The 26,577-nt window shown below is 45.2% G+C and overlaps 1 protein-coding gene across 1 annotated transcript in view; it reads left to right on the top strand.

Moving 5' to 3' along the window:
- The first annotated feature begins 3,571 nt into the window (after window positions 1–3,571).
- Window positions 3,572–26,577, top strand: part of SLC25A1 (solute carrier family 25 member 1) — a 41,150-nt gene continuing 18,144 nt past the window's right edge. The window contains 1 exon segment of the mRNA XM_048514365.1: window positions 3,572–3,827. Within this exon segment, the coding sequence (XP_048370322.1) occupies window positions 3,713–3,827 (115 nt within the window). The 5' untranslated portion in view covers window positions 3,572–3,712.

The following is a 26,577-nucleotide window of genomic DNA, read 5'->3' as shown; positions in this document are numbered from 1 at the left end:
TGGGTGACCTTGGGCCAGTCACAGTTCTGTCAGGACTCTCTCAGCCTCACAAGGTGTCTGTTGCAGGAAGGGGGAAGGAAAAGGAGTTTGTAAGCCCCTTTGAGTCTCCTTGCAGCAGAGAAGGGGGATATAAATTTCCTTGTTTTGAATGTCCGTTGCCTTGAAAACCCAAGGGTCACCGTTAACTTGGCTGCTACTTGATCCCACAAAAGTAGGTTAAGAATCAACAGAAGTCAATTGGCCTTGTTTTGCCTTATCGATCAGCCAGAGGATATGTTTGTCATGAAGACAAGTCCCCAGGCTGTAGGTTGTCTTCTTTTAGGTGTAGGATTCCTAAGAATCCTCACGCAGACATTCCTGATTGACAGCTGTGGTGGACAGAAAGCACTGTCCCTTTGCAACTTCCCTTTGAGCATGTGCAGTTTGAGCTGTGTCTCTTGTGTGGGGGGTCATGCTTAATAACTAGTTCCAGATGTTTCCAAATCGTAGCTCTGCCCATTGGTGTGAATATAAAGATAATCACTTGAAGAATAACACAGAAAAGCAACCTGTTTTTCTCCACTGGATCGCTTGTATGAAATGTTAGGAGCTAAAACTACCAGACCACAACCACACAGCCTGGAAAACCCACAACAGCCAATTGATGTTATCTTCTTTCAATTCTCCCAGCTTCAAAACCAGCCATAAAAAAAGTTCAGGTGAGTTAAACTTTTTTTCCAATTACAGTCTTACCCAAAGCCATCTAAACTCTTTATTATTCACATCCAATCCTTTATGGCTGTGACATGTGATATGTTGCCTCACCTTTGTAATAAAGTCATATTATCCAGTTTCTCCACTTTTTCCCTCTCTGACTTGCCTTTTTGTCTCAGTTCAAATAGAAATCTGCTTTCGCATTGCACTAGGAGACAGTTCCATCTTGAGCCAGAAGTGTGTTCACTTCTGCCCAACTCCCTATTTGCTTCATAAGCAAGATTGAAATCATACAAATCCGATTACCAATGTTAAAAAACCCCCAACTATTTGTGAATTTGATTTGCAGATTGATGATGACGGGCTGTAAAGATTTTTTTGGGAAAGGCCACTTTTAGAGGCAAAAATTAGCCCTAGCACTGGGGCACTTCTAGACAGCTCCCTGCTATTTTGGCCTCCATCTTGGCCTTTTGGCTGACTGATTATAACCATACTCTTCCTCCTGATTGGCCAAGCCAAGAGCAGGACAAGGAGGAAGCAGTTTCTAGTAGAAAAACGGCACAAGGGAAAAGGATTAAAAAGCCACTTTCTCATCCCCTTTCTGCCAGGTTGTTTCACATCATGGTACTAGAGGCCCCTCTTCACAAATGATACAATGATAATGTAATATAATAATTGTAGTTTTATGTATTGTCGAAGGCTTTCACGGCCGGAACCACTGGGGTGCTGTTTGGTTTCCGGGCTGTATGGCCGTGTTCTAGCAGCATTCTCTCACGTCCTCTCCTCTAGGAGAGAAAGCTGCTAGAACACAGCCATACAGCCCGGAAACCATATAGCACCCCAGTTGTAGTTTTCCTATACATTGTAAAGTCCAGGGCAGTAAAAGGTGCACTTTTTGGGGCAGTTCCAACTTTCTGTTCAACTGGGAAATATCTTTTTTTAAAAGAGCATTTTCTCCCCTTTCCCCCCCCCCCCCCTCTGTAATCCTTGTAAATAATAGCAAGGACATGCATTTGCCCCCTGGAGACAATTTAAACCTGAGTGATCATGCCATTATTTTAAATTTTCTGAAGCAGGGCTAGATAAATAAATCTTGCCTGGAGCATAGATGTTTCATGGACATCTATTTATTTGCCTGCCTTTCTCCAGAGTAACCAAAAGGATAAAAAAAATCCCTGTAATAACTCTTAATAAAACATTGACCCTAAAAAAAAATTATGTGACATTTGGTTCTAGTTTTTGCTGTGGCCCACAGGGGTTTATCCATGCACTCCTTTTTAAATATATCTTCGGTTTGTTACCCTGTCGTTCCAACTCTTTTTGTCTTGCAGCTTGGATAGTCTGGAGAACTGATCGCAAGACCCTTTCTAGATTATTTGCAAGCATAAGGAGATCTAGCTAAGATTTCAGGGCATGAGTGCTGTGTTACTCACGGCTGTCAAGTGGCTGATTGCAACATTTCAAAGCATTTCCATTCACAGCAAGACTGTTCCCTAGCTGCCTTAGGCACCAGGGAAAGGTGAAATGTAAGTATTTTACACAAACACAGCAAAAAACCGGAAAATAGGTGTTTGTAATGGTAGATTCCCTAGCACTGATATTTCCCTGTAAATGTGAAGATTTCTGTGTGGGAATATTTAGGGATGGAATTTATCCACGAAGCACTAAATTCTCCACTCGCTGTGCTTTGATAAGATACACAACCCAAATAATACAGAACATACAAGAACAAACAACACGAAGCTGTCAACCTGCAGCTCTGGGAATCTTCACACACATTCTAATTGCTCAGTACGTGCTATAGAACACTGGAACAATGTGATTTATAAATGGGGGAAAGCCATTAGTTTGGGAGAAAAAATTAATAGACTTCCCTTAAGTTGATCAAACTTGAGAACAGGTATAGAGAGTGATATTTAAAATATATCATCCTTAAAGGTGCTTTGCAAGGGATATTTTGGGGTAGTGCCTTCAACCTGCATTCTCCATCATGCCAACCTTGGACTTCCTAATCCTCTTTAAGGCCCCTTCTGCACATTCATAATAATGTACTTTCAATCCACTTCCACAATTGTTTGCAAGCGGATTTTGCTACTCCCCACAGTAAAACCCAGCTACAAAGTACATTGAAAGCGGATTGAAAATACATTATTATGCATGTGCGGAAGGGGCCTGCATGTGCGGAAGGGGCCTGATAGTACAAAGCGTCTATTACTTTCCTCTTGCAATTATAAAACTGCAATCTTATGTACGTGCAATCTGAACAAACTCCTTTATCCAATGGACCTTATTGTCGCCTTACCTATCTTTTTTTTTTTTTTAGGGCACATCATGTACCGTACATAATCACGCCCTCCCCTTTACTCTGGATTCTAAAACGCGCCGGTCAAACCAGCTCCAGTCCCCGAACCATTTCCGGAAGTTGTGTTGAGACTTGCAAAACAATACGAAGTGTGCCCCTGCGCGTGGGCAGGGCGTTTCCCTTGCATCTTCCAAGTACCGCTTGCCCCACACAGTCACGACTAGGGGAAACTGTAATTTCCAGCCACCCCTGGGCCCTCCCCAATCGACAAAGGAAGCGTGCAGGAGAGCTGAGCGGCCCGGCCACCTTACTGTGGGGAGCAGGCAGGCGCTCATTTTCCCACCCCGGACAAAGGGAGAGGGATCTAATCCGGAGAGGCAGCAGACCTCCCTGCAGGGACGGCGGCCGATGGGAAAACCCCTCCGTTTGAAAGAGGAGGCGAGAGCAACTCCCCCTTGGCATGCTCGCTCCTCCTTGCAAACAAGGATGTGACGCCGGCGGCGCCTGCCACACCCCCGATGGGCGGGAGGTGGGGTGGGGGGGGAGAAGGGGGCGGCGGCTGGCATATACTCCGCCGCCAGCCTGGGCACTCCCCACGGGCTCGGGTCGAGGCGGATCCCGGCGGCTGCTGCGCTCCCGGAGTTGATCTCTGGCGCGGGCGCGCTTGCAGTTGGCATCGGGAGCTGCGCAGCCCGGTCCGTCCCTTCCTTTGCAACCATGTCTGCGCCCTCGCCCCCTTTCGTGAGCCCTTTCCCCAGACCTCGCTGCCTAGCCGCTGCCGCCCCGGCCGGCAAAGCCAAGCTGACCCACCCGGGCAAAGCGATCTTGGCAGGTAAAGTCGATCGGGGGGCTTTTGCGGGGTGTGTGTGTGTGTGTATGACCTGGGAGGGGGCTTATGGATTTGCTTGCAAAAGGGGGTCCGCTCCGACGGGGCGGTTCCCCCCGATTGCCTTTTCTTCTTCCTCCCGCCTTCCCTTTCCTCCCTTGCAAAGTTTGCAACTTCTTCCAGCTCCGCGGAGATCCGCGCTTGGGGTTTCCGCCGATCGCGCTACGAAACCGGGGTGCGGTTTGGGATCCTTCGCAGCAAGTCTGGGCTGATCGCGGGGTTGCCTTCCCCGCTTGCAACCCTGGAGTAGATAAGACAACCAGCCGCCTGCCAGCTGCGCCCCGCCTTCCGCTTGTTGCTGTTGCGAGCTGGTTGGTGGGTTGGGGATCAGCTGCGTTTTGCAAAGTTTTTTTTTTGTTTGCTTTGCTTTGCTCGAGAGGAGACCCGAGTCTCCCGTCCCCATGGCTGGCAGTCGGTCGGTCGGTCCGCAGTCCCTGGGCGCTGTCCAAAGAGCAAAGCTTCCAGCCGCCTTGAACTTTGACACTTTGTCTGGCACACAGCTGGAGCCGTCCTCTTCACAAGAACTGGCCGTCCCCTCGTGCGACACTGTTTGGATGCTCTTGGCAAGGGGCGGCACTTGAGGGGAAGAACAGTGGTCGCCAACCTGGTGGCGGTGGGTGCCGTGGCACCCTTTCTGGTTCCTGCAAAGTGGTTTTAGAAAGTGGATTGGGCTTTTGCCTGTATAAATGATTGCCTCTATAAATGAGAGGCATTTAGCTTCTGCCTGAAATGTTGGGAGAGAGAGAGAGAGAGAGAGAGAGAGAGAGATAGATTGATTGATTGATTGATAGATTGATAGATTGATAGATTGATTGATTTTCTGAGGTTGGCTCTGCTCTTGAAGCAGCCATTTTGCAATTGGCTCCACCTATTGCTGCAGCCATTTTGGCCTTGTGCCCACCATCCTGTATCAGAATTCAAAAGATGCTCTTAGGCTCAAAAAGGTTGACCCCTGTTATAGAAGGAGGTAGTTTGCCACTTGCCGTACATTTCAGGACAACAAGATGGTGTCTGCTACCCCCAGCGGGATGCATCTGTCTTCACCTTCAGTCAGCAAGATGCTTTTTACCTATATCGGCTCTGCTGAATTCAACAACTTCAGAAGAATCCGGGCTTACTGGCTACCTGAAGTGCAAACTTGGTTAAGATATGTTGCAGTGGTTTGAAGCGACTGTCCGATTTATGCTCCCCCAGCCCCTCAAAACATATCCCACTCAACCGAGCGTGCTTGCCCAATTTTGAGCTAGATCTTTCTGGCCTTGAGAAAGATGCAGACCTGCAGAACCGATTACGTCTCCGTCACACACTTTGCTGAAAGCCGGAGGCCAGAGGAGTGATTTTGGGATGAGGAGATTTTGGTAATTTGAATGGGCTGTAATGAATTTTAAAACTATATGTAATGTTCTCTCTAAGTGATATTAGTGTTATAATTTTAAGATTCAGTATGATAGAGTGTGTGTGTATGTGTTTGTGTGTGTGTGTGTGTATAGCTTATGGGTAGCTGTATTTCTTTCTTTTCCCCCTTCTTCTTCTAGATTTCCTTTTTTGTTTGTGAATTATACTTGAGAAAATTAATAAAAATATTATTTTTAAAAAGTAAGCTGAATAACCTCTTGTGTGATTGGGAGGGAGAAATATATTTGAAATTTGGTTGGTTTGCGAATAGCAGTTTTCACTGTGGTCCGAGGGACTATGAGGTCTCTTGAAAGCCTGGTATACGTTCCCTTGATCTGTCTCCTTTTTTTATCCCTGCCTTCCATCTGGAGAGTTCTTGGCCTGCACCGCAAGGTGAACGTTGGGTGCAGTACAGAAAATGCAGTCACCTTGGCCGCAATTAAAATCATCACGTTGTGCTCCCCCACTACAATCTGAGCACCCCTAGACTTCCCTCTAGGCCTCTATAACACTTTCTGTTTCTCATGTAGGGGTTTCTTGACAAGTTTTTTGAAAAAAAGAGATGAGTTCCCTAAGAAATGTGAAGATCAGCACTTCAGGAAGTCACACAACATTTGAGAAGTGTGGTCACTCCTTAAAGGAAGAAGTGTAGCCATATATATGTGGTAAAGGTGCATGTGGATTGTTTGTCATGCTGATTGCAAATATAAAAGAGGGTGTAAGAGAATGATTTCTTCATCCACCCCCTCTCCTCCCTGCCCACTGTTCTAGTAAAGACCTCTGAGAAGGGCTTTGAAACCTAATCCACATATAAGTACAGGATTCGAACGTGATTCTGAAAGAGCATTAGAATCTGAAGCAAGAGAAGGGCATGTCTCAGGATTTGGCATCCGTGTTGGCAATTTCTGGTTCTAAGTGGACAAAGGTTAGAGGCCTAGTACTGTGGAGAGAAAAATCTTCAACAGCTTCCCTTGGTAGTTTTAATAGCTTTGTTTAAAGTTTTTTTTAAAAGGCAATTATGAATGAATTTGGGAAGCTAAAGGACTGCTAAATTAGATTGTATTTGGACTGTTGAACTTTCTTCCTTCCACTTTTGAAAATTTGTACAATGTTAGCCAAAACTCTTCAAAAGGGAAGAGAAACCATTGCAGAGAAACCAGCGACCCTTCGACCTGGAAGTTTTTGAAAAGTTCAGCTTATTGTACTTAAAAGACTTCCTCGTGCCTGCTCTACAAGGACCTGGGTGATGGTCCACAGGCTGAATTCCCTCTTGATACCCCTTACATTCAGAGCTTGATGTGGGAGCTCAAGTCCTGTCAAACAATGAGGACTAGAATCCCCCCACACGCATACTTGTATATGACAGCTGGGATCTTCAGGGGTCTAACAGTGCCCAGATTTGTTTGAAGAGTCGCATCAGACTAATAGGTTAAATATTTCTCCTCTCTACTGGAAAACTGCAGGAGCGAGGATTTATTTCTCACTGCAAAGAAGCACTGAGACAACGGACCTCAATGTTGACGTCTCTAAAATGAAAACCCCATCTGTGGGTATAAAAATGAAATTGGCTATGCTATTTGTGGTCTCGCAAACATAATTAGAGGCTTGCTCCGGGTCCCCCCCCCCCCCATGCCTTCTGTTATTTGAGCTGCGATTATAACTGGGTTTCAACATTTTTTAAAAGCCTGTTTCTTATAAACTGCCTTTCTCAATCCTTTCCTTCCCAGAGTTCAAACTTCTCCTCAGTTTGCCTCATTCTGTGTTTTTTCCTCTTTTTGTTTGAGTGGAAGGCATTGGTGAAGGAAGCGCCCACCTTTTTGACCTTCTGCTGTCAATTGTGATGTGTTTGTGTCAACCTGTAGAGTGTCGCTTGTACATCCTTGCTGTGAAGGAACTGAAAGGGGGGGGGGTCATTGTAGCTGCCAAGAGTGACTCAGAATCAGGCCCTGAGGTGTATAGTGCTTTGAAGATGCTGGTGCCTTGTTTACAACGAGCTGTCCGGTAAGAAGTGATTGATTCTAAATCAAATCATTCTTGAAAAATACAGTGAAATCTTGTCAAGATCTCTCTTACTGAGAAATACCCAGAGTTTCCCCACCTGATATGCCAGCTCCACTAGGATTGTATAACTCCTCTTCTCATAAGCAAGTACCATAGAGTTTGTTACACTTTTCTGTCTGGGACGACCTAGCACGTTAACAATTAATGATTATATTTATCCCACTTTTTGCTTGAGAAAGGCAGGTCTCTGCTTTCAGACTTCCCAACAAGAGAGCATGGGATAAACATGTGATAGACAGATGTTGGATAACCCAAGTTATCTCTTTTAGGAGGGATGCCAGATGTGCCAGGGAGTCGTGGACTAGGACCTGGGAGATTTGGGTTGAAATTCTTGCTCTGCTGTGGAAGCTTGGGGGAGCCATTCATGCTCAGCCTAACCACCTTACTGGGTTGTTGTGATGATAAAATGGAGGAGGGAAAATCATGTAAGCCACATTTACACCCCTTCCTTCTGCCAAACAGGAACCCAGAGTAGTTTATAATGTTCTCCTGTCCTTCACTTTATCCTACAATAACCAGAGGTTGGGTTGAGCTTATGTGACTTGCCCAGTATCTCCCAGCAAGCTTCCATAGCAGAAGATTTGGACCTGGCTGTCCCAGATCCTAGTCTGATGTTCTAACCACTGCACGACTCTGTCTCTCTCTTTATGTCTTTAAATGTTGGAGATGGGGACAGCAGGTAGATAGTGAGGGGAAGAGGGATCTGTAGCTGTTGTGAGAACGATGTTTAACTGTCTGAGAAAGTCATATAATGATGCAGAGATGCACGTCAGAGTTCATCCACCTTGGGGACATCGTTTGGTGAGAAGGTGTCATAGAAATGTTGTGAACAAATAGATAAATTCAAATTTGTTTAACTGAACTATGAGCTCCCTGGTTGCAACTTATGAGCCGGGTATGTGCTAGACCAACTGGGGTTTGAGCATTATTTAATTTTGATGTTTGTGCAAGAAAAGAGGCTTTGCATCATGGCTTTAAAAGTCCCCTGCATCTTTATGGGATTCTGAGCAGCGCTGGAGTGATATTTCAAGTCCCCACAGGGGCTACCGTGAAAATAATTTAAATGCCAGCTCTGCTGAGGGCAGCCATGGAAAACATTAAAAATTCATCAGCTCCTGGCTTAGCATCAAACTTTTATGTCCTTGCACAACTGGGTGATTAAGGCTTTCTGTGTGCCCACTTCAGAAGAATGGGTCCAGTGGATTGTTCCTTTGTACAGCCCTATCGCTTCATGGGTCGTGGCAAGTTTGCAAATAGGCATTCTTCTGGTCATTGTCTCTGCGGTTGGTCAGAAAGCTTTTGTTAATTATGGAGCATCAACTCTCCCCTCTTTTAATTTTTTGTGGAAGAATACCAGCCTCCATACCAGCAGCCATGAGCAGATGGCACCTGTAAGTGTACACACAAACATAAGAGGTGCTCTGCTGGATCAGACCTATGTTCATCCAGTCCAGTATTCCGTCACACGTAGTACCCAGCTTGTTGCTCTTGGAGACCAATTAATGGCATAGAATCTAAGACATTTTCCGAGGTTGTTTCCTAGCACTGATATTCAGAGGTTTGCTGCATATGAATGTGAAGATTCTCTTAATTCACCATGGCTAGTAACTTTTGCTGGACCTTCTCTCCTTTAATGTTTCCGATCCCATTTTAAAGCCATTTATACTAGTGGCATCACTTCATCCACTGGCAATGAAGTCCACAATTCTCACTGGGTAAAGAAGTCTTCCTTTTGGTGATCCTGAAAGTATCATGTCAGGTTAGACCCTGACGGATGACATTTAGAATTGTGATACATTGAAAATATGTGAATTGTACATGAATTACAGGGAGGGAGCTGCAGCTCAGTGTCAAAGGTATCTGCTTGGCATGCGGAAAGTCTCAAGCTCAGTCTTCAGCGCCTCAAGTTAAAAGGACCACAGAGCAGGTCATCTGATAAGAACATTAGAAAGAGCCTGCTGGATCAGACCAGAGTCCATCTAGTCCAGCACTCTGCTACTCGCAGTGGCCCACCAGTTGCCTTTGGGAGCTCACATGCAGGATGTGAAACCAATGGCCTTCTGCTGCTGCTGCTTCTGAGCACCTGGTCTGCTAAGGCATTTGCAATCTCAGATCAAGGAGGATCAAGATTGGTAGCCAGAGATCGACTTCTCCTCCATAAATCTGTTCAAGCCCCTTTTAAAGCTATCCAGGTTAGTGGTCATCATCACCTCCTGTGGCAGTATATTCCAAACACCAATCACACGTTGAGTGAAGAAGTGTTTCCTTTTATTAGTCCTTATTCGTCCCCCCAGCATTTTCAATGTATGGTCTCTGGTTCTAGTATTGTGAGAAAGAGGGAAAAATTTCTCTCTGTCAACATTTTCTATCTCATGCATAATTTTATAGACTTCAATCATATCCCCCCTCAGATGTCTTCCCTCAGATGTCTCCTGGAGAGCCACTGCCAGTCAGAGTGGACAGTACTGACTATGACATACTTGGTATAAAGCAGAGTCATGTGCTCAAAATGTACCTTCAAAACAATTAGGTAACTCACTCTAACTGGGCTTCTGCTGCCTGTCTTTCTACTTCACTGCCTAAAATACATTTCCATATTTTTTGAAAGAAATAGTTACGACACCTATCTTCTGTGCCCTCTGTTACTAATGTGTGCCTTTGGTGCAACCTTAGACTTTTACATGCGGCGCAACCTTTTCGCACATCCTGTGTGCTCCATTGTAAAGCTGTAATAATTGGTGAACTTTCATGCCCAACAATATCTTTGTTCTCTTCTCTCTTATTTTTTATTCAACATCTAGCCTAAATAAGTCTTCTGGTAAAACCAGAAAGGCACTCGTTAAGTTATTATATTTTAAATTGTCTCAATAAAGGTATTCTTTTACCACACCTTCTGAATTTAAGCTGCATTCGTGATTTTTGGTTGTACCTAGCAGTAGTTGAGAGTCACTATGGCATAGAGATTAATGTTAGACTAGAATGTTATTTATTTATTTCTATTTATTTTAGATTTATTCCCTACTCCTCCCCTGGGTCACAACTCAGTAAACAATCTATCAATAGAAATCAGACATAGTTACAACATCTTATGGGACCATTTGTAAAATAGTATCCTAGCTCAGGCATCCAAATAAAACATGATCATTTGGCCCCCGACAACCAACATCTCAGACTGCTGTCAAAAACAAAAATTGGTGATAGAAAAGTGGCCCCCATCATCCTCAATGGAACACATGGCACAACAGCTCCATCTTATAGAAGAAGAGGATTTTGGATTTATACCCCACCTTTCTCTCCTGTAAGGAGACTCAAGGTGGCTTACAAGCTCCTTTCCCTTCCTCTCCCCACAACAGACACCTTGTGAGATAGGTGGGGCTAAGAGAGTTCCAAGAGAACTGTGACTAGCCCAAAGTCACCCAGCAGGAATGTAGGAGTTCGGAAACACATCTGGTTCACCAGATCAGCCTCTGCCACTCAAGTGGAGGAGTGGGGAATCAAACCCAGTTCTCCAGATTAGAATCCACCTACTCTTAACTGGCCCTACGAACCAGGAAAATCCTGCTCTGCCATGGAAACTCATTGGGTGATCTAATGCCTGTTGTTTTCTGGCCCTTTTAGCACAAATCTCCTAAAAACATTTTTAAAATGTTTTTAATCTCCCCACCCCTTTTGTTTGCACTCACCCCCTTGAAATGATTGCTGACCACCATTATGTCATTGTTCCCGTTTTTTGTTTTAGTTCTGTGTTGAATTGATGCTTCATTTCTTTACAGCCTCCTGCTCCATTCTATACTCCTCGAATGCTTTGAAAACTGGCCCCTCAAAAATAAAAGAACAAACAACTAAATGCTGCAAATAAAGATATGAGGGGGGGACTAAGTGAGCTCAGAAAATGGCGCCGACAAGGAAGTTCAGTGAAATAGAAAAATGCGGCAAATGTAGTCAATAGAATGCACAGCAGCTGAAGACGTTTTCAAAAAGTTTCAGCCAGAAAATCGTTTTGAAAGGGCATTTGTTTAAAATCGTTTGAGGCTGGAAATAAAACAATTTTGGGATAAAAACAATGCAGAACTCCGTAGAGGAAACATTTTACTTCCTGCCTCAAAAAGTTTTAAATTAATTGTGTGGAAAAGCCCGCTCTCAGCCTAACCTACTCAGTAGGGTTCTTGTGAGGATAAAATGGAAGAAAAGACTGTGATGAAAGTTGCTTTGGGTTTTTACTGGGGATAAAAAGGAGGACATAAATATCCAATTAAAATGAGACGTAGAAGCCCTTTTCCCTTTTGTGTGCTCCAAATACTCATTTTTCCTAATGAAGAATCCTCAGTTGGTATCAGTTCATTTCATCTCAATCAAAGATTCCTAGGCACACAACCCTGGAATTAGTGCGGAGTGGTGTATATTACCTGCCACAAAACTGCATGTCGCAACCAGGGATTTATCGTAACATGTTTTTCGTGCCGTTGAAAAATAACAGCGCTGAAAAATATGCCTCTGTCTCTCCCATCATGCCGTGCGCAGAGATCTGTAAATGTCTGGGGTGTATTGGCTTGGCTTGCTCCTGGGCTTAATTGTATTAAACAAACTGAGCTGTCAGGGAAGGTAATGAGCGCTGTTCCCGCCAGCTGGGAGCCATCAATCCTTTTAGGCAGGAAAAATAAATTGGCTCTGGGATGCCTTCATCTTATTAAAGATGCTCTTTGGTATATCAGGGTTTTTTACTTTATTAAACCGGTGGATCCATTAAAAGAAGAAAAACCTGCCGTTGCCTCACTACGAATTGGTACATTTCTTACGAGCAGGTCTCTTAAAGGCAAGAGCGTCCACCTATAAAACCTGAAATATTCGTGCTACAGATATGTTGGTTTATTTCCTACAACTGAGGAGCCCGAGAGTTTTTGTTTGAAGAGGGTGTTGAGAATTGTCTGTTCAAGATATCTAGCTGTTCTTGCAAAACTACAGTTCCCAGAACGATTGCAGTTTTGTGCGTCACTGTTTGTTTGTTCCGTTATATTTTAGGGGTTTTTTTTAATGAAGGGGGTGCATACAGAGGCCTGTAGATCAGGGGTTAGGAACTAGAGCTCAGTGACACAAATTTGCTGTGGAGGTGTCTCCTTTTGGCCATCACACACCTGTATCTTTCTGGCACTTAAAAGTAACCTTTGAGCCCCAGTCTGGCTTGTAACAGTTGGCAGGAATAGAGCTGAACAGTTCCTTGGGGTCCACTTTTGTTTTCTTACTAAAGTCTGGAGACTGCTTTTTCTCCATACTGCTGTTTGAATCAGAGCTGCCAGAATCTAATCCTTGGGCATTATTTTTGCAAACCTGTTCCGGTTCAGAAGGAGACTGTGGCTTGGCGACAGGCTGCATGCAGAGGTAATAACTTTAATATCTCTAGTTAAAGCATTTTGAATATTGGATGCTGGCAAAGTCCTCTGTTCCCAGCCCTGAAGAGCTGTTGCCTATCAGCATAGACACCGGGTGGAGCACTGGTCTGGCTAAGGCAGTGATGGTGAACCTTTTCGAGACCCAGTGCCCAAATTGCAACCTAAAACCCATTTACTTATCGCAAAGTGCCAACACAGCAATTTAACTTGAATGCTGAGGTTTAGTTTAGGAAAAAGGGTTGGCTCCGAGGCATGCCTTACTTGGGAGTAAGTTTGGTGGTAGTCGGTGGCTTTGCTTTGAAGCAACCATGCAACTCTTCCAATGGGTGAATCACGACCCTAGGAGGGTTTACTCAGAAGCAAGCCCCATTGCCAGCAACTGAGCTTACTCCCAGGTAAAGGATTGCACTTTTCTTCTTTGCATGAAAATCAGTGGGGTTTAACAGCGCTTAACAGGGTTACCTACACTGCTTCCCCAAAATTAGGTCTTAGGTTTAATGCTAATAATCGAGGCCAGAGGCCCAGGCTAACCTAGATGGGTGTGGGGGGGGGGGGTGACTCTGTGCATGCCCACAGAGGGGGCTCTGAGTGCCACCTCTGGCACTCATGCCATAGGTTTGCCACCACTGGGCTAAGGCATCTTCTTATGTCCACTGAGATAAGATGTTGTGTGTGGAAACTGGAGACTAATCTCTTTGGTTAGCTCACCTTAGCTGTTTCCTGGCTTGGGAGTGTAGGGGGTTAAACCGGCTTTTAAAAATGTGCTTGTTCTGTCTCTGGATCCTTGGATTCTGTAAGGCTGTCTCCGGATCCTTGGATTCTGTAAGGGTGTCAGCACACAGTTTGCAGTGAGCCGTCACCCTTGAGTGGCTGAGCTCCACTGTCTGACAGCTGGCTGACTTTACAAGCTGCCCTCCTTGACAGAAGGTTCTGCGCTCCGCATATGGAAAGTGCTGAAGCATCTTTGCACAAGAGCCTTGGGATGTGCCGTTCAGAAGAAAGTGAATCTTGATTGTTGACCTTCCAAACCTTGGAATTGCATTAGGGAGAAGTCATATGAAAGCCCAGTGTGGTGTTGAGATTAGAGTGTCACACTAGGGCCCCTTCCGCACACGCAAAATAATGCATTTTCAAACCACTTTCACAACTCTTTGCAAGTGGATTTTGCCATTCCGCACAGCTTCAAAGAGCATTGAAAGCAGTTTGAAAGTGCATTATTCTGCATGTGCAGAATGAGCCTAGGATTTGGAGGATTCACCTTTGAAAAACCCCCTCTGCCGTGGAAGCTCCCAGAGTGACCAGTGGCAAGTCACACATGCTAAGCCTAAATCACCTCACGGGATTGTTGAGGATAAAATGGAGGAGATTGGAGTCCTTATTGAGGAGATAGGCCTGGACATAAATGAAGTAAAAAAAAAAGAGAAACATGTTGAGGAAAAGGGAAACCTGAAAGATGTTGGTTTTGTGAGGAAGGAAACAAAATGGCCGACTTGAAGTCCTTCCAAATGGTTTTGAACACTGTAGTAGCAGAGGCGCCTTGTGAGGCAGGCGGGGCTGCGAGAGTTCTGAGAGAACTGTGATCAGCCCAAGGTCACCTAGCAGGCTTCACATGTAGAAGTGGGGAAACAAATCCGGTTCACCAGATAAGAGTCCACTTACTCAGTTGGAAGAATGGGTAATCAAACTTGGTTCTCCAGATTAGAATCCACCGCTGTTAACCGCTACACCAGTTGCAAGAAAAGGCTTGCATCTGAAATGAGGTTACCAGCTTCCAGGTGAGACCTGGAGATCTAGTCATACAGCTGATCTCCAAATGACGGGGATCACTCTGCCTGGAGCGAATGGTTGTCTTGGAGGGTGGGTTCTATGGCATTATACACCACTGAAGCCCCTTGCCGAACCCCACCTTCCTCAGGTTCTGTCCCCAGGAATTTCCTATTCTGGACTTGCTGACCTTGGTCCCGGGCATTTCCTCATTGCTGCAGATCAAGGGGTTTGATATTTAAAAACCCGCTTTTGTACGCATGGATCGTTCCACAACTTTCAGAAGAACCAGAAAAGCTGCCTTGACCTTTTCCCTTTGTGTGTGCAATGCCAGAAAATACTATGTCATGCTGTGTGTACATTTTTAAAAGTTCGATAAAACCAGTGGTTGTGAAATGTGGAAGCAAAGGTAGCTGGAGCATAAGCCTGTTCCTGCAGAAAGAGGGACTAATCCTCATTTGCTTCTCCCACGTTATCTCCAGCTTTTGTTTACCTTCCCCCCCCCCCCCCACCCGCTCCACTGGTATTTGCCTACCTGACAACACTATGTACAGAAAAGTTGCATCCTGCCCATGGCCGTTCTGCAAGTGCAAAGCTCTCTTTATCATCTGACTGCAACTTCTCAGCTCACAGGGCTGCAGTTGCAATGTGGATATCCAGCGAGAAAAGAAATGAGAAATCTGGCATCCAAACTGTCCGCCACTTAATGTGTCTGCTACAGAAATAAAATGCCTCCGTCTGATTATAACAAAGTGCTTTGCTTTTTGCTGGTGAACTCACTGCAGATCCATTTTTTTGCCGGCTTTGTTTTGAAAGCCTTCAGGGTGGAACAACACGGCGAGCAGGATCTTTGATCATTTTTCCTCCCACAGATGAGTTTGCTCTTTCCCCTCATCTTCTTGGCAAAAAATCAACTCTCTCATGCTTCGGCTTGCATTGGAAGAAAGAAAAGTGCCTCAATTTTCCCAGGCGATTTGCACGTGGTGTTTCACGCCCGCCTCATCCCCAAGCGAGAACACGGCACTATGGGAAGGGTAGTTTAGGCCTCTGCGCCAGGCTCCTCTTTGAAAATTTCAGCCCTTATGGACTGAATTCTTCCTTTTAAGAAAAAAAAAATCTTATCAGAAAAATCATGGTAGGACTTTGACATGGTTGCCTCACCTTTGACATAGATCTAGCTGTGCTTCCACTGCCTGGAGAGAACAGTGCTTGATAGTGCCTAAAGTCCACTGCATTTACGTCACAGTGTCCAAGAGTCCCAAAGGTGAAAACAGATTCAGGGGCTGAGCCCTGGCTTAAACAAAGCCCTCATTGCCATTCAGTAGACTGCCCACAGAATGTGCCTGGCCGGTGTGAGCTTTCTTTGGTCCCTCAGATCTGTACCCCTCTTCCACAGCTATTGATACCCACTCACATCTATATGTGCAATCTGACCTTGTTCACAAGTTATAGTACAGCGATGGCGAACCTTTTCGAGACCGAGTGCCCAAATTGCAACCCAAAACCCACTTATTTATCGCCAAGTGCCAACACGGCAATTTAACCTGAATACTGAGGTTTTCGTTTAGAAAAAACGGTTGGCTCCGAGGCGAGCGTTACTCAGGAGTAAGCTTGGTGGTAGTCGATGGCTTTGCTTTGAAGCAACCGTACAACTCTTCCAATGGGTGAATCACGACCCTAGGAGGGTTTACTCAGAAGCAAGCCCCATTGCCAGCAACCGAGCTTACTCCCAGGTAAAGAATCACACTTTAGTTCTTTGCATGAAAATCAGTGGGGTTTAACAGCGCTTAACAGGGCACTGCTTCCCCAAAACCTAGGTCTTAGGTTTAATGCTAATAATCGAGCCCAGCAGCCCAGGCGTGTGGGGGGGGGGGGGGGGCTCTGCGCGTGCCCACAGAGAGGGCTCTGAGTGCCACCTCTGGCACACATGTCATAGGTTCGCCACCACTGTTATAGTAAATGCATGTACAACACCCCCCCCGCCCCCCCTGTTCATGTGTACATCTGTTTGTAAGGAATATCTAACGCACATTCTTTTTACTAATGAAACCAGCAATAAGCACCCGAATCAATGTGTGGCTCAAGCCACTTATTGAGCTGTACATGCATGGAACATAGTATGAGGAATTATTCAGTGTGCATATGTGAAAAAAAAATCAAATGTACACATTGTTTGGGAGTCCACATCACGGTGTAGTACTTGAGAGTCTATTCTGGAGAACCGGGTTTGATTCCGCACTCCTTCACATGAGCAGCAGACTCTTATCTGGTGAACTGGATTTGTTTCCCCACTCCTACACATGAAGCCTGCTGGGTTTAGTCACCATTCGTTCAGAACTCGGTCATCCCCACCTACCTCACCAGGTTTCTGTGCTGGGGAGGGGAAGGAAAAGGAATTTGTAAGCTGCCTTGAGTCTCCTTACAGAAGAGAAGGGGGGGGGATACATCCAAACTCTTTTTCTTCTTCTTCTTGTGGCAGAGTGGAGATTCAAACTCAAGTCTCTCTAATGTTAGTTGGCCATTTTAACCGCTGCACAACACAGGCCCTTCAATGGGGAAGGCAGTTCAAACTCTGTCACTTCCTCCACCCAGGTTATGAATGAACCAGAGTCTGACCTTTCCCCCTGCCCGAGGTTATCCAAGGTACTTTTTCTCTTTTCTGTTTTTATACCCTGTTGCTGTTGTTGCAGGAACAACAGGCAAGTAGTGCTCTAATGATGCTTGTGCTTTAAGATAATTTGCGCACGTTTCACACCGCAGCACCCTCCCCACAACCAAACCATTGGCTGCAGCCTTTGGCATGAGATTTAGAAACGGGCCCCTTGCGGACGTGTAGTCTTAGTGGGATCACAGAGAGACTCTGTGGCCTATTTGTGAGGACTTTAACCCCTGACTTTAACCTCCTGTTCTGTAACTGCCAGAGCAGTAACTGTGACTCTCTGTCTGCTTGCTCATGAACTGGAGCAAAAGAGTGACAGCACCGTGTTTTCTCCGCTGAAGGTCACTGGTGACCCTCTCAGATATCTCAGAAGTGGTGACAGATGGCACCTCAGGTCTCTCTGGCTGCCACATGAATTCCCTTTCCCCTACTTGGCTGACCAGTCAGTGGATCAAAGCTGGCCTGGTGTTTCCAGTTCGCTCGCCACAGGTTTGGACTGAATGCAAGCCTATGCTGTTGGCCATTTCTTATTGGATCCCTCATTCTATTTGCTCATATTTCATTTAAATCCTTTGAATGTCTTGTGTGCCTATGTGTTCTCCTGTATTACACTGCCTCATGGGCTTTGTAGTTATAAGGCTGGCTAAATGTATTCTTTCCCCCCGCATATTAGAGTCTTGACCATTTGCCTCATTACTTAGATACTTGGAAGGATGCAGTAAACATCCTAGACTCTTTCCATGATTTTGTAGGACTACAACATACACATTTGGGATGAATACTCAGTGCATTGGGACAGTGTGGGGTTTAGGGGTACATTCACTGTTTTGGAGCACCGGTCCCTAATTTCAACTGTGACAGACAGAATTCTCACCAGGAAGACCTTTACTTGTAGGCAAAGGTTCTGAGTAATGTTTTCTCATCTAATTGCAGGGCTTCTAGGGACAGGTAGACACCGTGGCAGGTGATTTTCAGATTCATTGCTTCAGTTAATTACGCTCTCTCCATCTCTCCTGCTTCTTCCCTTCCCCACCACTTACTTGCTTTTCAACCTAAGACTAGAGAGGCTGCAAGTAGGAGCCACTCGAAGGAGAAAGTAAAAAACAACAACCCTAAGAGCTCCTTGGGCAAACTTGAAATGCTTGGTTTTCTTTGCACAATGTGTGGAGGAGGGACCATTGTTTGGGAGGGTTTTGTTGTGATTTCACGCTGTCTGTGCCAAGACTTAAAGACTCCCCGTCTAAATTCCAGCGTTGTAGCTGATCTCTTTATGTCAGAAATGTTGAGATGGAAGGCATTTAAAAAGGTGTGTTTCTTATCCTGCTGCTCTCCTAATGAAATTAGGGTGGCATACATGGGGTCACCCTGTGAGGTCAAGGCAGTGAATGGCTCAAGGCCGCTTGGCAGCACATTTCTGATTTACAGTGGATCTCTTTTTAATTCTGATTCTACTCTACAAGTTCACACACGACCAGCAGCAGTTGAGAGATCCAGCAATGGTGAACTGTGACTTCCCCAAGGAAGTTTTAGTAATAATTAGTACAGGCGGTTTTGGCATTGATTGTAACTACTGCTGTCGTTCTAGGGCATTTCTGTCTAACTTATGATTCCCTTTTCGAAGACAGTATCATGTGTTCTCAATTCTGGAAATATGAAATGCATGCTCTTTGGGCAAAGGGGGGAAAAACCCTTAGCAGTCATTTAATCCCTGCTACAGAAGCCATGCAGTTATTATAAAAGTGAAGTATGTTACTAATTAGTTTGACCCTTGGGGTTGCTTCTGTTTGAAAAACAAGGACTTCTATGTGTGTGTTCTATTGGGCCTCCATTTCGAGTTATGGATGTCTTGTGGATAATAATAATGAGTTTTGAATGCAAGGACTTTTCACCATATTGCAAATCAGCTCTTAGAGATTTCTGTTTTGAGCTTCTGAATCCCCACCCCCCCCAATCCAATTTCATTTCAATCGAAAAAGCCCTTGTATTTTCTTTAAGAGCCGAGATCTAAATCTGTGCCGGGCATGTTTTGCCAGTTCTGGCTTTGCCAACTCAGGCAGGGCCTAGCACTGTATACTTTGCTGTTAGGACCAGATTTTCAAGCTGAGCTGCTTCGCCGCTCTTTTCACTTCTGAAGTGCCAACCGGTTTCTGACTTGGGCAAGGTGCCCAGCTGCAACAGAAGGTGTAGTAGCAAGCCTTGTCATCTCTTGCCTGAAGGCGGAGAGGACTTTTCCCCTATCGAGAAGTCTCTGCCTGCGCAACAGAGCTTGAGCAGCAGCTGTCAACTGGATGATCCAGGTTTGCTTTCCTGTGCTGCTTCCTTGAGTTTATTTCTCTGTTCCAGCCAAGTATTGGCTTCTTTGACATGATTTACATGCTTTGTTTCTAGCCCACTTCATCCCAGCGACATCCCAAAGCAGTTTCCATCATTCACCTCTCTTCCATTTTATCCTCGCCATAACCCCATCTAATAAGGATTAAGGTGTGTGTGTGTGTGTGTGTGTGCGCGCGCACATGCAAGTGAGAGGCCCAAGATTATCTAGCAAGCTGCCATGACAGTGTATGGATCTGAACTTTCCCAGTTCCTGGTCCACACACTCAACAGAAAGTGGCCAAAGTATTAGCGTTGACTTGTGAAGCCCCTACATCACAGGTGTAAAACTCGCGGTCCTCCAGGTGTTCATGAACTACAATTCCCATCATCCCTTGCCAGTATAGCCAATGCTTATGTTGGGATGGTCTGATGGGAATTGTAGTTTATAAACATCTGGAGGGCCGTGAGTTTGACACCCCTGCCTACATGCTCTGGAACCTAGAGTATCTGGACCACTCACTCCCATACAGCAGTACTCAATAATAACTTCTTCATCTGAGATCCAGCCCTGCCTGCTTTCTCCTTCATAAGTAAAGAGGAAATCTATCATACACAGGGTCTTCTCTGTTGTGTTCTTAATCTTGAGGTGGTTCGTCATCGCCTGTTCTGCATAGCAATCCTGGACTTTCTTGGGCGGTCTCCCATCCAAGTACTAACCGGGACTGACCCTGAGATCTGGGATCTGGCAAGTTTGGGCTAGCATGGATCAACCAGGTCAGGGCATATTTTTTAAAACGGGGTTCATGTGGCCAGAAGTTGTGAAGAACGGAACCTGAAAAGCATTAACTCAAAGCAACCATGTGCGTCCTCTTCTCTGGGCCAATCTGTAATATGCAGAGGGGGACAGCACTGTTGAAGGCTTTCATGGCTGGAATCACTAGAATGTTGTGGGTTTTCTGGATTGTATGGCCGTGTTCCAGCCACAGATACAGGTGAAGCTTCAGGAGAAAATACTACTGGAACACAGCCATACCACCCAGAAAACCCACAACATTCTAGGGCCGTGGTGGCGAACCTTTGGCACTCCAGATGTTATGGACTACAATTCCCATCAGCCCCTGGCAGCAAGGCCAATTGGCCATACTGGCAGGGGCTGAGGAGATGTAATCCATAACATCCCCAGATATAAGGTTCGCTCCCTACCTTCTAAAGGACATCATTGTTTCAGCTATCTTAATGGCTCCTTCTTCCCACTAGAAAAAATCGGAAGTAATGAAAAATGGCCTGTGTTCCTTCCACTCACTTCCATCTGAACATTTCCTAAGCTACAGGGTTGTTGTTGTTTTTTTGCTGCCCTGTTTTTCATGAAACTTTATGACTGGGGAGGGGTATTTAAACCAACTAACCATTTTCTAAATCTAGGATTCCTTGCAACTGTTTCAGAGCATTTGATAGCGGGAAAGTTTATGATGTGAACCCCAAATGATCCTGTCCGAATACTTTGCTTTGCTCCGTTGCGGAGAAGAGCCCCGATGGAGCAGACCCTCCCCAGGGGAAACCATTCTCTCTGAAGCGAAAGCCCTTCTCCTGTAAAGTGGACAGCCAGCTGTTGAGAGCTTGCTCAGTTCAAGCTAAATCATGCAGATGACCTGGATTGTAGCTGTTACACTATATGTTTGTGACCTTCAAGGAATTGAAAGGAGAGGGAAATCCCATTTCCCGCTTTCTTTTCACTGCAAACAGCTATTTCAGAGAGAGCTTCTGCAAACCTTTTCACATCCCTCGCCCAGAAGTTCCTCCTAGCCTTGTTGCAAAGGTTTGACAATCCACCCAGCACCAGCCCTTCGCTATCGGATAATGTAACCATTATGCCCCGTGTAGTTCTGTGTGGTTGACTATCTGATTTGCATGCAGAGGGTCCCAGGTTTGATTTCTGGCATCTCCAAACAGTTAAAATGATGATGTTGTTGGTGATATGAAAGGCCTTGATCCGAGAACCTGGAGAGCCGTGGCCCATGAGAGTAAAGAGTAAGCGGTGCTGACCAAAGTCTTCTTGATGTGTTAAATATTTGCATTGGGCAGAGAACCAGAGCCGCCTTGTGGCTGGATTTGTAAGGTATCACTGCTGCTCCTTGCCTGCAAGAAATGCTAGAAGACAGCCAGTAGTATAGTACACTGATTAGTTTCTTACAGATCCTAGTTGGAAGTTCACTGGATGACCCTGGGCCAGTCACTCTCTTAGCTTAGCATACCTCACAGAATTGTTGTGAAGATGACAAATGGAAGAGATAAGAGGGTTGCCATTTCTTCCAGTTCCAATGGGCAACTTCCCGTTGTAGCTTCCTGTCCCCCACCTTAGTGGAGCAGTGAGGGCAGACACAAACAGTGTCAATCAACATGGAGTGTTACTTCCGGTCTTGGAACAGGAAGTAACTTGTGACGCTCTAGGAATTTTAACTCCTCTATGGTAAAAGCCATAGACATTTCTAGAGCGCAGTGACATCATTGGAAATTCGGACTAGGAAGTCTCTCTTTTCCCATTGCTTCCGGGATGCAATCCAAAGTGGGAAGAATGTCAGAATAAAAATGAACTAGAGAGAAGCTGTGAAAATGCAGTTGCCCATTACTAGCTGCAGTGCTGAAGAGCCCTCAGAGCGTCTTTTGTTCTTAAGCACCTTTTCCTCCCTGCTGCATTTTGATTGTGTTCAGTGCAGATATGCTGAAGTCAATGTAGGTTGATGCACAGAGAAGCACCTGAAGCATCCATGTTGCTTTTGGCCTCTCCCAGATCTGCCTTGTCCTTGAGAGCTGCAGGTGCCAAAAGACTAAACTCATCTAAGCTTTGCTCACCTTGCAAACCCATTGCTTTTAACGTTTGGCTTGATGGGTTCCATAAATAGAGCACACGACTGACCAAACGTTAGGAGATACTGCCAACTGCCTTCTGTTTTAAACCTTGGGCGCAGTTGATTTCACTGGACTTTAGAGCGATTTGTGTGCTGATGTGATTTTAAAGTGTTCATTACTGTGTTTTTATAGATTATCCTTGAAGCAGGTGTTGCCAAATAGTTAGAAGCAAATATTTTGACCATGGGAGTCTCTTCATATGCTTACATCCACGGAAATTTACCATCATCTAAAGATCAGACTGTACGACCAGGAATACCAATCTCTCCTGAGTGCTGCACAAAACTCCTGTTCCCCTCTATACTTTGGGATCCCCCCCCCCCCGAAATCTAGCCCTCCTGTATATTTAGAACAGCTTGTTAATTATAAGAGCAAGGTGCAACTCATTTCCCTCTGTCTATCTTCAAGGTCGTTTCCTTAACATCCCACAAAGTGAGCGTTGTTGTCGGTACTGTCCCAACACTATGGACTCAATCCCTCATATCCTGCTTTACTGTTCGAGGTATAATGATATTAGAACCGATCTGGGAGCTTTACTACCTCTTGAATTTATGTTTCTCTCAGACAAACTAAAAAAGTCTAAGCTATTGAACAGCCCTAATGTAGAAATTTCTGAAGCAGTTGCTACATTTTTAATCCATGTTTACATGATATATAACAATGATCCTGTTTTTGTACTTGGAATGTATGGTACTTCTGGTTTATACCTAATAAAGGTTTTTGGATTGGATTGGAAATATTTTGACTATCACTGAGTAGTACCTGTTCTTCTGAAGGTGAACGCTAGGCTCTGCCCCCAAGGTTGGTATCCTAGCAATGTGGTCCAATGATTTTTAATCTTCGGGTCTGAGAAATTGTAAAGGCTGGCCATTGTTGTGTTGGGGGAAGAAATTGAGCTATCTGCTACAGTGAAGGTTTTTCAAGACAGTCAAAAGACAGGAACTTGATACATTTGGGTGAGTGGACAGGAATGGAGGCCAAATTAGACTGAGTTTGCTTTTTTTGCCAGAATGATGCACTTTCAATCCACTTTCACGATGGTTTGCAAGTGGATTTTGCTATTCCGCACAGTAAAATCCAGCTGCAAAGTGGATTGAAAGTGGATTATTTTGAATGTGCGGAAGAGGCCTCAGTCATGGAAATCTTTGCAGCAAAAGGATCTTGTGATCCACTCCCAGAGATTCAAGAGAATCAGGTCTCCCTGAATGCTAAAAATTTAGCTACTAAACATTATTTGAGAAACAGGTTTTCTACACACACCCTGCTCTCAGAGTTAAAACATCAAAACTCCTCTATATCGTTTCCCCACTTACCATGTGTTTCCCCACTTACCATGAGCCCCCTATGCCGCGTGCTACTCTCAGCGCACGTCATTTCTGATGCGCGGCCGGGCTTCTGCGGGGTCATCAAAAGGCACCGTTTTGAAGCATGTAGGGAATGACGCTGAGGAGTTACAACAGCGGCAGTGTTGGGGCGGCTGCGTTGTCGCCACCCCTGTAGTGGGGAGTGCCGGGGGACCCCGCGCTACTTGGCTACAGTAGCGCCAGAAGGTAAGTGGGAAAACGCTCTATATTTCCCCCAAAAGTTTAGAACACCAAAGACAACCAAAATGGACTGAACAATACTTCATTCTAGGATAATACAACTTCCAACAAAGGCCTCTGTACAACATTCTACTTTCTGCATGTGCGGAAGGGGCCTGAGTGGTACTTCGTGACAGCGGTTCAGTCTGTGGGAAACTTGTGTTTTTGCATCACTTTCTGCGTAGGCTGGTGAAACATGACTTCTTCTGAGGCTGTTCAATAAATGATTTGTGTATGGTTGAGGAGGGTGTTTTTCTGGTTTTTAATTATCTGTTCACACAAATTACTGGGAGTACCTGTCCCAGACAGTAACTTTTAGAGGTCTGATTCTCCTGCCCCCACAAGTATTCTCCTGCCCCCACAAGTATTGGGAACAGCCTGGGTTCAGAGTTGCCGGACGCACAATGGAGGCTTCCAGGATCCCCACCCTGACTTGCTGATAACAAATGAAAAAAAAAATCCAATGAAAGTATCATCATCATCAACCTTTTATTGGCATGAGTTTAAAATACAACAGAGAGGTTGAGGAGAAACAAGTTAAAATAAGTAGGTTCAGACATTTCCAGCAGTTAAAACAATAAATAAATAAATAAATAAACTAAAATCTGTGGCCCGAATCCTGTTGTGCCAGCCCCATGCCAGGATTTTAGTAAATGTCCTAAGGGATCTCTGAGGAGACTGACTCCCACAAAGCAGATAGAAAAGATTTGACCTTGTTACATCTGATGAGTAGGCATAGTTCTCAGTATATGGGTCTATATATTGTCTTCTAGATGGAAGCATATAGTTGAGCAATCCTGAGGAGGATGTGCTTTCGATTGTTTCAATGGCTTTGGCCAGAGCAGGGGACCGTTCTTTGTTGGTATGGGATCTGGAGAAATCTGCCGCTCAGGACTGCTGAGGGTAGGGCGTTCAGTCGGGCTAGCATTGGAGTGCGTTCGCGGGTATGGCAAAGATATATTATTCCAATGAAAGTGAATACCTGCCCACAATGTATTGAGATTGGAATTAGATCCACCTTCAGTCAAGGCTGCCGCTGGAGATGGAGTATCATTTTGGGCTCGTGCCAGTCCATACTGTTACATGATTATTGTGGGGAATCCAATTTTCCTTCAAGGCAGCCAGTTGTGTCTGTTGGTGAAATTGTGCTTTCTGCTCTTCCGGCTTACAAGGACTGCGTTCTGTAAGCCTTGTGAGTGCCTATTGGACAGTTCTCGTGACATCCTGAGAGACCATTCCTTTCCCCACGCATGCACTGTTTTTTGCACATTTAGATAATCTATTGACAGTTGTGCCGAACGCTTCTGACCTGATCATTCAAGCATCCTTCCTTAATCTTAAACTATTGGGTTCTTCTATGTCACAGGTGTCAAACTCGCGGCCCTCCAGATGTTATGGACTACAGTTCCCATCATCCCCTGCCAGCATGATGCTGGCAGGGAGGATGATAAACTATAGTCCACTTAACATCTGGAGAGCAATTAACTATGTATTGTTTTTTGTTCGCCACCTTAACTTAGGAGTTCTATGCCCACCAGCCAAATTCTCTTTTAATGTCATTTTCAGCGTACACGGAATATTTTCCCTTCTGGGTCTGCCGACAGCTTTGTCACTCTGAACCTTGCGGTTTACTCCTGTTTCCATTTAATTTTGTTGACTGAAGCATTGGCCGGGTATATAGCTGTCCAGCCCGTGACAACTGGCAGGGTGCCTCTCTCATGCTGAGTCACGCTTGGTAATGTATCTTGTGAATGATGGGGGGAGGCGGGGCTCTTGGCTGGCCAACAGGCATATAATGTGGTGGATTTTCCTTGCCTGGCTAGATCAGGTTTCAGGCCTGTGGGAGAGCGACTGGGGGTGTGTGCATCAGCTGGGCATGAAAATAAGGAGCGACATCAGAGTGGTTTCTCTTCCTCTGAAGAGACTGCCAGGTGGCCCTCGCTCTGGAGCTGGAGTCCAGTAATGAGAGCACCATTGGTTATTTTGAAACACCAGGGTTGTGTCCTTGACACTGTGGAATAAATGTCACAGCTCCCTTTTTTCAGTGTTGCAGTACTTTATGTTGGTCGCCTGTTTTGTGCATTTATTGAGGCATAACCACAGACTCCCTTGAGAAAATCTTCAGCTTCTCCTGGAGGCGACTGAGGGCATCCTGGATGGGTGATTCCCCAAAGCTTTCTCAGGGAGGCAGGAACTAAAACTTGCTACTTCCTGTCGAAGGCTTGGGCATCCATCTTGTGCCCCAGTATTTTTCCTCCCATGTGCTTGGCTAGAACCCTATGAGATGACGACTTTCTCTTCTCCCCACACCAAGCAAACCACCAGTACTGAGATTCTTCTTTGCAATGGGTTTTGCGAGTTTCTGGAATCCACCTCTAGTCTGACTAAAGTTTTTCCTCCGTGAAAAGGGTTGGAGTCTTACAAGATGGGGAAGTTGTAGAGATGCAAATTCTTTGTGTGAGTGAGTTTATTTTGGCTCATCCTGTGTTCATGAGCTGGCTTCAGTACAAGTACAAGTTGTAAACCAGAAGGTACCCAATACTTAATGCACCCAAAACAGCTTTCTTGCCTTATGACAGGGTTGTGGGTTGTTGGGACATGTGTGTGTGTGTGTTTTCTCTTTGTCA

The sequence above is a fragment of the Sphaerodactylus townsendi genome, linkage group LG13 (genome assembly GCF_021028975.2).
Source record: "Sphaerodactylus townsendi isolate TG3544 linkage group LG13, MPM_Stown_v2.3, whole genome shotgun sequence".
NCBI classification, from domain to species: domain Eukaryota; kingdom Metazoa; phylum Chordata; class Lepidosauria; order Squamata; family Sphaerodactylidae; genus Sphaerodactylus; species Sphaerodactylus townsendi.
The sequence above is the reverse complement of the archived record's forward strand: the minus strand, read 5'-3'. Positions and strand labels throughout refer to the sequence as shown.